Raw genomic sequence first — 14,849 nt, 5'->3', positions numbered from 1 at the left:
AATGGTTACGAGGTGGACTGAAATGGTTACGAAAGTGAAACCACAGGGACTGAAATTGTAATTTTTAAACTAATGGACTGAAATAGTGATTTTTGACAAATCACAGGGACGAAAATAGTAATTAACTCTAATTTTTTGGCATTATTTTTTTGTATCATACTGGATTAAAACTTTAGCATTTGTTTTTCATTCTATGATCATCTGATCAACACAACAATATGATTCCCAGACTTTCAGCGAGTAGCAAAGCTTTCATATACCCACAAACATACATATTTAATGAGACCTGATACTAAAATAAGTAAAAATAATGTATAGAAATTCAAGTTACATACTGGACAGGACGAAATTCAATGCCTTCAATAAAATACTCAATGCCTGAGGAAGCAATATTGAAGAGTGGTAAGAAGTGAACCCCAAGATGATGTTCTCTTTTGTAGCTAGTAAATTGGTATAGTTCTATCATTAGCCATCCATCATCTCTCACATGTGGCATGCACAAATCAGAGTAGTATCTCTCCTCATCCAGTTTGAATTTAAAGGGAATATGTGTCCCATGATCCGTACCGTTATGTTTGAAGATGAGATTTACTGTGTACGTAACCTTTGGAGACAAGAATCCAGTCGTCGCTTTTACTGTGAAACCATCGTGCATTCCACCCTTTATGACGTTTATGAACCTGCAAATAACACAACCATATATATATCGCAACTCTCATGGTTCATTCATCCAAAAATCTAAAGACGAAAAAAGATATATAACAATCTAAAAAAATTGGCCTTTAATGGAAACACAGTAGTTTGATATTTATGAAGAAAGCCACCAACTGACCTTGAATTTTGCGTGTTGTCTCGTACAAGTGAGTCCGCATAGATGCATTTTGTTGCAGATATTACTTCACAAACTTTTCCATTCTTAAATTTTGAAAGCCACTGTCAAGTAAACATATCAAATATAGGTACTTAAACTTCAAAAAAGAAAATTCTTTTAATGGTTTTTAACTTTTAAATAAATAAAACAAATAACCCAATGAACAATTACATTATTATTAAAGTAAGCTATTACCGTATTGCCATCTCCAACAAGAACTCCTTCCGGAAAGCGCATGAAATTTTGATTTGGGGATGTGTTTGATATTGTAGATATCATAAGTTTTTTAATCCTCTGCGTTTCTTCAAAATCCTCCTGTATATTTATTTTGTCTCAGCTCTTTTATATCAGTTTACTAATTTTCAGAAAAGTACAACTACACTTGTTACATCATATGGATGCTTCTAAAATAAGAGAAAGAAAACTTACTTGTTGTTCAAGTGCAATTTTAAGTTCTCTCATGATCTCTGCCATCGTTGGGCGTTTTTCACTAACTTTCTTGAGACAACGATAAGCCAGGGCTGAAAACGTATTTAAAGAGCACGGATCCATTTGTTCCTTAAGATCAGGAAAGATAATCTGATCTAATCTCTTCTCATTATAGCATCTTATCCATTTAGGCACCAAGAAGGTTAGACGACCTTTATGATAATCGGTGTATAATGTCCCACACATTAATTCAAACAACACCACTCCAAAAGAGTACACATCAGCCTCATTTGTTAGGATACCCGTCTCTCGATACAACGGATAACAATATCCAGATGGACCCATTCTATTCGGAACATGATGTATTCTGCGTTGGTTAATTGGGATGAATTTTGATCGACTGAAATCAGAAACTTTAGCCGTCCAATCTTCACCCACAAGTATGTTCGAACTTTTAATGTCTCCGTGTAAAACACTTTGTTTTTTATCCTGAGGATCGTGAAGGTAGTTCATTGCATGAGCAACCCCAACACATATCTTCAAGCGTTGGGTCCACGTGAGACCAGGGTCGATAAGATATTTATCGAGGCTCCCATGATATGCATAATTATACACAAGGATCATCTCATCATCTTCATTACAAAAGTTCAAAAGAGAGATCAAATTCTCATGTTTGTATTTAGAAAGCAACGAGATCTCCTTCCAAAACTCAACACTCCCTCCCCCAAGTCTACGATCTAACCGCTTAAAACAGACCATACATTTTCCACCTGGGAGAGAGAATTCTCCTTTGTATACATGTCCAGATCCACCACGTCCACATAGATTGTCAACAGAGAAGTTGTTGGTGGCCAGGAGTATATCTGTCAATCGAATTTTGAGGTGATCAAATTTTTTCATGTATCTATATGAGGTTGGCGTCTTGGCCACACTTACATTGTTTTGCTTAGAGTTCTGCAAAGAATCGATATTTTAGGTCAACTCCTACATATTGACAAATTAGAATATACTAACACTTCATAGAACAGAAAACTTACTCGTTGTTGATGAAGTGCGACCTCAAGTTCTTCGACGACTTCAACCATCTTAGGTCTTTTTTTATGGTCTCTAATTAAACACCGTTTTGCGATGGCTGCAAACGTCGACAAAGATTCCTGATTTATTTGTTGCTTTAGATCAGGGAAAATAATATCATCTAGTCTATCTTCATCACAACGATTTTTCCATGTATGCACTAAAATGCTTACGAGCTTATTGTTATCAAATTCACAACATAATCTTCCGCACATTACTTCAAACAACACCACTCCAAAAGAGTATACGTCACACTCTTTTGAAAGAATACCTGTCTCATAATAGGCTGGATCACAATATCCAGGTGTACCTACGATATTAGACACTAGATATGTACGTGGTTGGTTAGCAGGACCAATTTTTGATAAGCCAAAATCTGAAACTTTAGCAGTCCAATTATCATCGAGAAGGATATTCGAGCTTTTGATGTCACGATGAAGAACCCTTTGTTGTGTCTTCCTTGGATCATGAAGGTAGGCAATTCCTCTTGCAGCCCCAATACAAATGTTAAGACGTTGGGTCCATGTGAGGCTAGCTTTATCAAGATAGCCATCTAGGCTCCGACGAGATGCATACTCGTATACAAGGATTCTCTCATCACCCTCCCTGCAGAAATGTAAAAGGGATGCCAAATTTTCATGACTCAATTCTGAAAGCATTGTGATCTCCTTCCAAAACTCAACATCCCCTTGTCCATATTTACGGTTTAATCGCTTAAAGGCGACCATTTTCTGTCCTATCGGGAGGATTAGTTCTCCTTTGTACACAGCTCCAAACCCACCGTTTCCGATAGGCTTGTCACTAAAATTGTTGGTAGCTGCCCTTATATCTTCAAGTTGGATTTCAAGGTGTGTAAAATCATCCATGTAAGACATTTTTTTTACAATTAAAGGTATTCAAATTGACAAAAGAAAAAAAAAAAACTAGAAGCAGTTGCAGATAAAAAGCTTAGATCCCCAAAAGCGTTGCTAAGTTCAGCATCATCATCATAATATGAGTATTTATAACAACCATCTGTGGAAAGAAAATAAAGGACATGTAATGATCTATGGAAGATGGTTAAATACAAATACAAAATCAATATAATAGAATAGAATGAGCAGCAACAAAGCTTAAGGAATGAGCAGAGAACAATATAAAACCCCTCTAATATATATGAACAAGACAATCTAACCTTTTAACAATGAGATTTACTAGCTGTGAAATGAAGTAAACCAATCTCTGTCGGTAGCCAGAAACAGCGGCACTAACTCCAGGGAAATGAAGAAAAGTCTGGTATTGTGGTCGTAAATGGGTAGCCAGAAACAGCCCCTTAATCTTTACACGCTTGACACATTGGATTCGGATATTTAGAGTAAATTACAAGTTTTGTCCTTTATGTTTGTCTCAAATTTCAGGCGCTATCCTTTACCTTCAAAATTGATGACTTTTGTACTTAATGTTTGAAAATGTTGCATGTTATGTCCTTTATGGCAAACCCAGTTATAATTTTCAGTTAAATTAAGTCATGTGCAAGACACAATGACAATGAGGGTAGAAATGTCATTACACATCCCATATGTCTTTCCTCATTATTTAAAACCCAGTTACACCTTTTACACATTGAGGTTCATCATTTGCACATTTTATGGATGATACTGGGTGGGTACAAATTATTATTTGACTTGTGTGAGTGACTAATATCTAGTCTCTAATAAAGAGGAAACATTGCAGAGACTGAAAATCAGTTATAACATATTAATATTCCCAAAATTGATCGAATCGGGACTGATATTCAACCCAAAATGTTATGTATATGAAAGAAATTGGGACTGGTATTCACTATCCAATAATCGATGCATATTCTATCATAAAATCAGTCCTAGTGATTTGGGGATTTTTTGTTTGAGATTGGGATTATGTTGATGGTGATGTTGGAGATGGTGGAGTGGTGATGGTGGGTCAGGCGATGGTGGAGACAGTGGGTGATTGCGGCAGGGGAGGGTGGGAGGTGGTGGTGGTCGGCGGCAGGTGAGGGTGGGAGGTGGTGGCGGTAGGTAATGGCAAGTGGTGGGTCTGCAACTTTTGAAGATGGTGGGTATTTATTTTAAGTTAATTACATAAATTTCACTAAAATGAAATTACAAAAATGTCCTAATTTGCCTTGCACATGATCAAATTTAACAAAAAAAAATTAACTGGGTTTGCCCGAAATGACATAACGTGCAGGATTTTGAAACGTTAAGGACAAAACTCATCAATTTTAAAGGTAAAGGACAGCGCCTGAAATTTGGGACAAACATAAAGGACAAAACTTGTAATTTACTCGGATATTTAAAGCGAGATCCAAATTCTGGAGAAAGATATACTTATTTATTAATTTTTAACAATATATTTAATAACACTAGGTGATGCCCTGCCCGCGTTGCTGGGCGATGGCCGAATAATTCTCAACCAATTAAAAAAACAGTACTATAGTTTTGCAAGAAATAAAAAGTAAAAAGAGTGTTAGACAGCTCTTTGACACGATTTTTAGTTGGGGGCAAAGTCGTTTTTTTATTTTTACTTGGGTGAAAAATCAAAAATTTTTTCCAGAGGGTAAAATCCTAATTTTTAGGTAGAGGAAAACCATATTTTTATTTTGCACTGAGGGCAAAAACGTAGTTTTGAATTGAGGGTGATATCGTAATTTTGAACCGAGGGGGAATTCGTAAATTTTAGCTGGGGGGCAAAAGCATAAATTTATTTTGAACTGTGGGCAAATACGTAATTTTAAACTGTGGGCAAAACCGTAATTTTAAAGTAGGTATAAAATAATAAACCAGTGTAAAATCGTAATTTTGAGCCGGGGGAAAAACAAAAATTTATTTTGAACTTGGGCGAAAACGTAATATTGGCTGAGGGTAAAAGCGTAATTTTTTTACAGAGAGCGAAATCATATTTTTTAGCTTGGGGCAAAAGTGTAAACGTTTTTTTAAATTGAGGCAAAACCATATTTTTTAACTGTGGGCAAAAATGTAATTTTAAAGTGGATATAAAATAATAAACTGGTTGGTCCAATGGGTATTGCTCGCCGCTCATTTGAACCAATGGCAGAGAAACACTATTCCAGGGCAAAAACGTAATTTTAAAGTGTGTATAAAATAATAAACTGGTTGGTCCAATGGGGGAGGGACGACCGCCTATTTGAACCAATGGCAGGGTGATACTATTCCCTACCATGTGGTTTCATTGCTTCTACTGTTCAGGCGCTTCTACTGTTTTTTTTTTTTTCTTCAATTATTAGGAGAATATTAGGAGAATAGGATAATGCTTTTGTTTTACTGTTTTTATTAGAATAATGCTATTTTTTTTTTTTGTTACTGTTCAAAACATTGAAGAATTAATATATAGGAGAATTTAATAATTTAATAACATTTAATAAAATTATTTTGGATATTTAAAATATCCGATATTTTTTTCTAAAAAAGTCAACTCGAAATATCTCTCAAGTGTCTAAACTTAGACTATACGGTATGGTCCTCTTTCCCTCACCTCCACCTCACCATTTTCTTCTTTCTCATCCTATTCCTCTTCCTCCATCAACAAGAAATGGTTTCCCCATATATCCCTATCAGTATCAATCCCCATCCAATAATATTAAAAGAGAGAAGCAATTTTAGGATGAACAGAGAGAATTCCCCCGATTGCACCGATCTTGGGAGGGGGTGGTGTTCCCCTTCGGGGTCCCCATCCATGTCTGCTCCCCACAGACCTTCCCGCACCCACACCCAAGAGTCTTATTAATTAATTAAAAAACACTAACTAATTTTTTATTGGCCAAACTTTTAAAAAGCCCCTTCATCACACCGCGAAGGAGATGGCGCTCCCCCCCCTTTCTTGGCCTCATAACGCCCTTTTTCGTGGTGTTCCAGGCGCCATTGGGGTTTTATAGACTCACATGGCACCCCACTACACACAACCTAACATATGGTTCAGGTAAAACTATTTCTGAGTATTACAATTAATCTTTTATAAATTAATAATAATATTGTGACCGGGATATTTTATTAATTTAGCGAGATATTAATTTAAACTGGTTACGTATGACCTTTAAATTTCCAAGTCCAATGTACACTCACAAATTAATTGAATTTGTCAAGTTCACTGTTTTTTAATACAAAAAGTTAGTTCATGGTATTAAAAAATAAAGAGTAAATTGCCAAAATCGTTCCTAAGGTTTGGGCATGTTTGTCAGTTTCATTCAAACGACTTTTTTGTGCCATTTTGCCTTTCACGTTTGACTCTTTTCGTCATTTTCATCCAAACATCTAACTAGGTTAGAAAGTGTCGTTTAATGAGAGTTTTTTTATTAAGATTTCTTGCAACACCCATTTTCTCAACGCCGAAAACCTACAACTCGATTAAGTTGCCATTGCAAACCAAACCTAAACTCCGATCTAACCATCTCGCCATTCAATACAATACCCATCAACCAAAACCTGCAACTTACGTTTTTCATTTAATCAATTCATCACGACTACAACTGAATGGCTATATCCGAGTGCACAGTTTGAGCACAGCCTGAAACGCCCTGACCTCCCAATTGCTCAATTCTGCTTGGAGCAAGATCTAGTGGTTCGAGTAATACCATGGGCCTTGTCAAACTCCATTTGGAGCTTTGCATCATGTGCTACATGATGAGCTTGAATTGCATCATGTTCCTCATCTTCTGACCCAATTTTCAAACCCCTGTTCTGCTGATTTTTAGCGCTTTTCTTTGGAGACCCGTTTTTTGGGTTTGAGCTTATTACAATAACCAGTCCCCACTTCGTTTTGCTCCTAATTAAGCTTCTGAGCTGATAAGGGGCGAGTTGCAACTTTAAAATTTTCAGCCAATTTTTCCTTAGACGAATCTGAGTTACTCGAAAACAGTGATGGGGGTCGTAAATCGCCTTCAGCATGCTCATCTGGTGGAACAGAAACCAAAAGAGAAGGTGGGTCGGGTGGTAGAAGGGGGATCTGAGTTGAAAATGATGGATTTAATCCATCAAGTGAAGATTTCATGGCGAATTTGGGGGTGGCGGCTTTAAAGAGTTTTCTAGAGAGAAAAAGAAGAGAGAGAAAAAATGGGCAAATGAAAAATCTTTGAATAATGTTTTTTTAATATATAAAAAATGTGAAATTAAAAAAAAAAAAAAAAAACTCTTATTAAGCGGCACTTTCTAACCCAGTTAGATGTTTGGATGAAATGGCAAAAAAAGTGTCAAACGTGAAGGGCAATATGGCACAAAAAGTCATTTTTGATGAAACTGGCAAATAGACCCAAACCTCGGTCCTTAGGGACGATTTTGGAAATTTACTCAAAAATAAATTATAAAAACAAGTTTCAATGCACATTTCTTCTCCAACTTTTTGTTGCAATAATGGAAGACAAAGAGATTTAAAGATAAACTCAATATAGATTTGAAGTTTAACTAAAAACAAATGACTATAGATTCATTTTTACTAAAAAATCTTAAATTTGGAATCTTTTAGTAATTATTACTTTATCGTTTTGTTGGGACCAATATCTATACACTAGGATTTCAAAAAAGTTATTATCTTATTATTTTAACGATTGAGATCCAATTTTGTACTGATCTCAAGCTGGGATTGAACAAATTATTAATTTTATCGAGGTTATTAATTTATTGAGTATTAATTTATAGGGTTTTAATGTATATACAATTTTTTGTCTTCAAACTTATATACTTGAGTTTTACCTAGCAATATCTCTATTTGTTGATTAGAAATCACAATGTGCACTAAATAAGTATATCTAAAAAGCATTTCATATGTATAAAATGGTAAATTTTAATCAAATTTTAAAATGACATGTGAAGGGTCAGATTAAAATGCTCAACCTTTTGTCATTTTCTTCCATTTATATCCTTCCTCCCTTAATCAATCACATTTATGTTTAATAAATCTATACTATATATTATATTATTTATAAATAATAAAAAATAACCTTATGTGTTTATGGATAATAAACTCGCACATTCATCAAGAACATATATTCAAAAATACATTCTATTGTATTTGTGTATTTGGACTAAATGACTAATCAATTAACCAAAATTAAAATGTGTTTTGTAATTGTAGAGAAGTTAGTTAAGAATTTAGATGTAAATTGTCGACTCTGCCGCAACGCGCGGGTTTCCCACTAGATATTTTTTTTTTGCAGTAGACTATATAATTTATCATAAGGGTTTTCTTGTTTATCATAAGGGTTTCTTGTGCGTTGCAGCCACGAAACGCGAGTGCTTTTATCAGGGCCGGCCCAAACCCAAGTTATCTTTATACATACAAAAATATATAAAAATACAAAAAGAAAATTAAGTTAACTTCGCCAACAACAAAACTTTTAGTTTATTTTGCCGGTCCCAAGCCTTGGTAAAAGAGGGTTTTTTCTCAAATAGTGTTTTTGTTTGGAAAAAGGCCTCGGGTTTTTGAATTTGCTTCAGGCCACCAAAATGGTTGAGTCGGCGATGGCTTTTATATATATACAAACAACGTATATACAATTTTTTAACGTTTTTAGTTTTGAATTATGTTCTCGGCCCATATTGTCAACTCCGCTACAACGCATAGTTACCCACTAGCACTACTAGAAAATTAGGCAATTGCGACTAAAGTTTGTGACCTACCTAAGACGGTCGGAAAATTAGCAACCAGTTTGCGACCAAAATCAAAACTCTTGCAAAATTACAGACAAACCCAGACTAAGTCGCAAAAACGTCGCAAAATTTGCGACAGCATTTTGAAGTCGCAAATAAGTTAATAGTGGTCGGAAAACGGTCGCAAATACTAGCAAAAATAAAAAAAACGAAAGTTACGACCGTTTAGCAGTCGCAAATGCGAGAAAACTAAACAAACAAAAGTTGTGACCGTATAAAGCGGTCGCAAATACGAGAAATATATAAAACGGTAAAAGTTGCAACCGTTTAAGCGGTCGCAAATAAGAGATATATAAAAAAGCAAAAGTTGCGATCATCTAAGGCCGCAAATACAAGAAATAGATAATAAAAAGCAAAATTTGTGACCGTCTAAAGAGATATACATAAGTTGCAACTATTTAAAACGGTCACAAATAGAAGATATAGATAAAAAAGCAAAAGTTACGACCGTCTAAAGCAGTCGCATATACGAGAAATATATATACACACATATTTAAAAGTTTATATAAACAAACGGATCACTGCTAACCCACCAAGTTAACCCGAGCACGTCCCATTTATCAAAATGTGTACATGGTTTGGCCCAAAAAAGCGGATTCTTTTTCAATTTTTTTAGTTGAATGATAGAAAATAGTTTTGCACTTTAATCAATCAACAACAAAAAAAGCGGATTCTTTTTAAATCAATTAATAATAATAATAATAATAATAATAATAATAATAATAATAATAATAATAATAATAATAAAATAGGAAGAATAATTGAAATCCACAAAACCCTTTGCTTAATCCAATATAACAGCAATAAAAACAGATCAGCGACTCCGTCGTTCTACATAAACCCTAGATCAGCGATTTCCGCCGTTCATCTCGTTCCCATCTTCTCGATTTCAGTTTGATCACAAATGTTGCAGCCGCTCCTCTCACCGATCGACCTGTCGATCACAAGTGCAGGATTCCGGCGACATCCGATTAGGTCAATTTTTCTCTTCATATCCTTTAATAAATAGTGTTAGTACGATATTAAAATTAGGCTTAATGTATGGATGAAGAATCCGAATACGTGATTGAAGCCGACACTATAGTTAATTCTGCGATTTTAGAGCCAATTTAGTTCGGAATCATGTTGTTATGAATGCTGCTGCGTTTTGATTTGATGAATTTTGGATTGATTAGGATTCTGGTTAGGTCAATTTGAATTCAGCGAGTGGTTGCAATTGATAAGATCTGATTAGCATGGAACATCGAAAGGATGAGGTATGATTTCACCGTCATTTTATTTATGATTGTTTTACTCTGCTTTTATATGATTTCGTTACACTTTTTGTGAGGTTTAGCTGTAGATAACTCAAGTTTGACCTAATTTTGGTGATTGTTGTTCATTTCATTAGTATGAAGTTGAAGATTGTAGGAAATTGATGTAATTTGAGCTGAGATTAGGGTTTATGCTTTAATTAAAGTGTTACACTTAAATTGCTGAACAAATAGTTACTACTTCTGTTTAGATAGAGGATTAGGAAGTTATGTTTTGAGATGTTTGGATTTGATATGATTTATTTTCTTTATGAAGATTTGACCTAATTCTATACTATGTAGTATGAGTTATGAGGTGTTTCTTTTAGAATAATCAAATCATAATGATATTGAACATTGAAGATGCTTGAAACCTTTAATTTACAACAAGTTAAGATCATAACATACACAATACACTAATGAACTTATATAACTGCAACCTTTACAGCTCAGATTTAACTTTCAATGCTAAACTTTTATACAGCTCAATCTCATATATAGGGTTGGTTATTTGGTTACTTTTAATGCTTCAATCTCATGCTTTATTTTCTAGAACTAGTGGAGACAGTTTACTTTGCACATTGCACTTTTTTCCTTATATATCAAGCATTTGGTCCATCTTTATATTTCAATCATATATAAAGTTTCAATAAAATTATGAAATAAGATCCTTAGGCTTGATTCCATTTTTCAAGGTGCATAAGTGTTTTTTTTTTTTTTGTTTTCTTTTTGGCAACAATTGTAGTTTAATCATCTAAGCACGAGTAAATAAATCACTATTAAAAGATGTTTTCTTTGGCAACAATTGTTTTCAAGGAGCATAGATGATGTTTTCTTTGCGGCTTTATTTTAACATTAAAAGATGGATTGATAAATAGTAAAGTATTTTAAAATATTATAGTCATGAAGTTAAAGCAAGAGACATATAGGATGTGGTTCCTTTGGGGTTCACGACTAAAACAACAATACTGCACACCCCCTTGTCATTAATGGTTATATATGGATATGCATTTTCATAGTGTGTATAGTGATGTATGGGGTAATATAGGTGACGCTTGTCACTAATGGGTCAAACAAAAAGGTTAGTTATAATGGATATGGGCAGAACGGGTCAAACGGGTCACGAACCAAAAGTTGCTCAAAGTGTATTTCTAATGGATTAAATCTCCTAATTTTTTTTTTTAATATATGGATAATTATTTGATTAGTATTTATTTTTTAGTCTTATTTGACATTAATTATATATTTGGTTATGCATGCAGGTTGTTGAGAGGATCAACTTTAGATCATAAAATGATGCACGCATAGCTGCGACTTCAAGGTTTAACTTCAAAAATTAAATAACTTTTTATTGTTTAATTGATAAATAATATAAAGTGGTCGTCTACATGTATCTGGGTGTGTAGACAAGCCTGGGGCCAGAATTTGTGTGGTTTAGTGAATAGTAGATATTGGGCTCAGAAGCAGGCCTAATTAAATAAATCTAGCCCTTGGCAGGCTATTCGAATGTCGGGCAGGCTCAAGTGATGAAAAAGAATAGAATGAAAGTCAATAGGATAGTAGTCGGAGATATTAGGAATGGATTGTTGTCCACAAAACTTACAACTAGAGTTTCGGATTATAATGGTTATACATCACGTATTTTGCCTATGCAGCTTGTCATCTATTTTTTAATTCAATTTATAAAAGGAATTTAGTTTAGTGAATCTTGTTTATTTCAAAACACTTTTGTTTAAAGGTTGTGTGTGGGTTTATGATTTATTTATTTTTAATTAAATAGGTGATCCATCTCTGAAAGAGCAATTTGACTTTTGTTTTAAAGGTTGTGTGTGGTTTTATTGAATCTTAACACTTTGCATTGGTTGTATTTAGATGGAAAGGTTGAACATGATCATACAAGAGATGGTGAAAGAAAAAGAAGAGAAAGAAAGGTTGAACGGAAGGATGACAAATGTTGAAGCGATGCTAAAAATTAGGTATCAAAACGTCTAATCATCGAGTTGGTTATAAGCACTTTATTTTGGATATGTATTTTGTTCGGAGAACTCATGTATTTAATTTGATGTTTTAAGTGGAATGCTTTATATAATTTTGAAAATTCTAGAAATGCTTAAATTTAAAAAAATATGATATTATAAGCAGGTACAAATAGAAAGAGCTAAAAAAGCTAAAAAAATTAATACAAATCATTTTGCGACCGCAAAACAGTCGCAAGTTTGTAAAAAGCAAACGATCGCAAGAAGGTTGCATAGCAAGCGGTCGCAAAACGGTCGCAGTTTGTAAAAGGTTAGCAGTCGCAAAACGGTCGCAACTAGACTGTCGCAAACAAAGTCCCACAAAACCAGAAACGGTCGCAATATTTGCGACCACTCTTATAGTCGCAAAACCGCAGTCGCAAAAGGAAGTAGCGGTCGCAACTCAGTCGCATTAGAGCAATTGCGACGGGTGTATTTCCGATCACATTTTCGGTCGAAAAACAGTCGCAATAGGGCAACTGCGATCGTTTTGCGACAAAAAATGCAGTCGCAAATACCGAGTTTTCTAGTAGTGTAGTATCTATAAATTACGATAAACGAAATATACAAATTATAAAACCTTCTAGAATCTTTCGTCTTGTTTTGTAGTGTATCCTTCACGACTATTTCAAGGATAAATAGAGGGTATTAGTGTATATCTATAATGTAGAGGGTTAAAACTTAAAAGTATAGATAAAGTAGAGGGTTAAAAGTATAGGCCTTTTTTTTCTATTTTTGCAACATGTATGGAAATTACCTCGATACTACGCCCTAAAGTAACTACAAATAAAATGTCGGTTACCTACTGCGAGCAGCCGAGCATACTTTTAAACGAGTTTTGACAGTCAGTCGATCGTCATTCACATTGGTCGAAATAGCATAGAAACTCTCAAACTCCGGTATATTTAGAAAAAAGAATCCAATTGAACTACTTTTAATAGATGTGAACACATTGACATGGAAAAGCTATTGATTTAAACAGAAAAACCGCTTTATACAAATAAAAAACCCTATTGATCTTTGTTTAGTTATGAGTATGAGACAAATATAACTCTATATAATTTTATAGACTCATCGATCTTTGTTGGCGCCTCTGTAAAGAAGAGAGGGTGTCAGTGTCAACATAAAGAGGGAGAAATGCAAGACCATCACTACGGAAAAGGCGTATAAGATGGGAGGGGAGGGAAAAAGTGAGGTTCGTGATGACGTTGACGAAGGTTAATGGGTGTGTGATGGATGCAATGTTTTCAGAACCGGACCAGAGGTCGACCCGGTCGTCGGGGTCAAAGGTCGGACCGGTTCGACCGGATTTAAGACCCGGATTAAATGTTATGATATATATTTAAAATATTATTTTAGTTTATAATTTAATGTAAATGTATAATATTAATTTTAGTTTTATTTTAATAAAATAACATGTCAAGCTCAAATCAAATCAAACCTTTTTTACTTTTTCTGATTCTTGTTCACGAAACCCTATTCAGACAAAACTTCTCTCTTTCTCCTCCATTTACACAACAAACCAAAAGCACATGCAACTTCAATTTTCTTCTCTCAAACTTCATTTTCTTCTCTCAAACTTCATTGGAACAACTACATCCCATATATCATTTATCTCCACCAACAAGGACAAACGGCACATACCAGTCGCCGGAGTTAAAGACCGCCGCTGCACCACCACACACTGGTCGGAATACTCTACACATTCTACTTTTCTTTTCTTTTCTTTTAACCTTATATACTACTGAAAACGTTGGTTCGGATCCGTCTTCTCGTATCAAGATTTGATTTTCAGATCCGGCCAACCTCTTTCCAGTCAAAGTAGGAAAAAAATAAAGAACCGGTCTAACCCGTTTCCGTTTATCCGGCCGAACCGCCAGCCACCGGCCGGCCCACTGCAGATCCGATCCAACATTGCGAACTGGGCCGGAAGTACCTCTGGTCACCGGTCAGACCGGTCAAACCGGACGGTCCGGTCCGGGTTTAAAAACATTGGATGGATGTGAACGGAGTAGGTCGTGGGTGTACGATGGGTTGAAGGTGGTGCGGTCTTTGAGGATAAGAAGATCGCGTCACTCTGTTAATCTTGATCGATTTTCACCGTTGATTTCTTTGGAACACCTTCGAAATTCATCAGAGTCTGGAGATCAGTGTTCCGCAAGACACAACTTCTTGAGCAAATTCTCCTGAAGATGGAGAGTATGTTGCGGCTCCGAACTTATCGAAATCGATGATGAACATGAAACCTCTTTATGTACGGGTTTGGCTTATGGTCGAGTTGTAGAGGACGGCGGAGGTTGTGTGATGAAGTGACAATGGTGTTGAACGTGGTGCTGCAGAATGGTGTTGGGTTACGGTGTATAAGTTCAAATGTTCATCAAGATTATGATTCTTATTCTTGAGTGATTGATCCAAAAATGAAGATAAAGGGGATGATGGTTCAGATGAGTATGAAGGTTGAAGATGAAGTAAATTAAGGTATTAAAAG

At 35.1% G+C, this 14,849-nt stretch overlaps 1 protein-coding gene and 1 long non-coding RNA gene across 2 annotated transcripts; one reads left to right on the top strand and one right to left on the bottom strand.

The window, feature by feature from the left end:
- Positions 1-219: 219 nt before the first annotated feature.
- On the bottom strand, positions 220-3,536 carry LOC110929842 (dual specificity protein kinase zak2-like). The gene is made up of 5 exons (XM_022173031.2): positions 2,338-3,536; positions 1,301-2,254; positions 1,067-1,186; positions 833-933; positions 220-680 (listed from the first exon to the last, which is right to left on the bottom strand). The coding sequence occupies exons 1-5, from the start codon at positions 3,247-3,249 to the stop codon at positions 323-325; spliced, it is 2,445 nt and encodes an 814-aa protein (XP_022028723.1). The 5' UTR covers positions 3,250-3,536; the 3' UTR covers positions 220-322.
- An 8,070-nt stretch (positions 3,537-11,606) lies between these two features.
- On the top strand, positions 11,607-12,453 carry LOC110928053. The gene is made up of 2 exons (XR_002586102.2): positions 11,607-11,667; positions 12,219-12,453. It is a non-coding gene; the product is annotated as an uncharacterized LOC110928053 (long non-coding RNA).
- The last annotated feature ends 2,396 nt before the right edge of the window (positions 12,454-14,849 follow it).

This window comes from Helianthus annuus, chromosome 3 (genome assembly GCF_002127325.2).
Source record: "Helianthus annuus cultivar XRQ/B chromosome 3, HanXRQr2.0-SUNRISE, whole genome shotgun sequence".
Lineage (NCBI taxonomy): Eukaryota > Viridiplantae > Streptophyta > Magnoliopsida > Asterales > Asteraceae > Helianthus > Helianthus annuus.
Note: the sequence above shows the minus strand (reverse complement) of the source record. Positions and strands in the feature narration are given on the sequence as shown.

Excerpts from the sequence above, each read along its gene's own strand:
- LOC110929842 (XM_022173031.2), bottom strand. The coding sequence starts at position 3,249 with ATGTCTTACATGGATGATTTTACACACCTTGAAATCCAACTTGAAGAT. Across the intron at positions 1,187-1,300 it reads AAATTGCACTTGAACAACAA|GAGGATTTTGAAGAAACGCA; the intron begins GTAAGTTTTCTT and ends ATAAATATACAG. Across the intron at positions 681-832 it reads GACAACACGCAAAATTCAAG|GTTCATAAACGTCATAAAGG; the intron begins GTCAGTTGGTGG and ends TGTTATTTGCAG.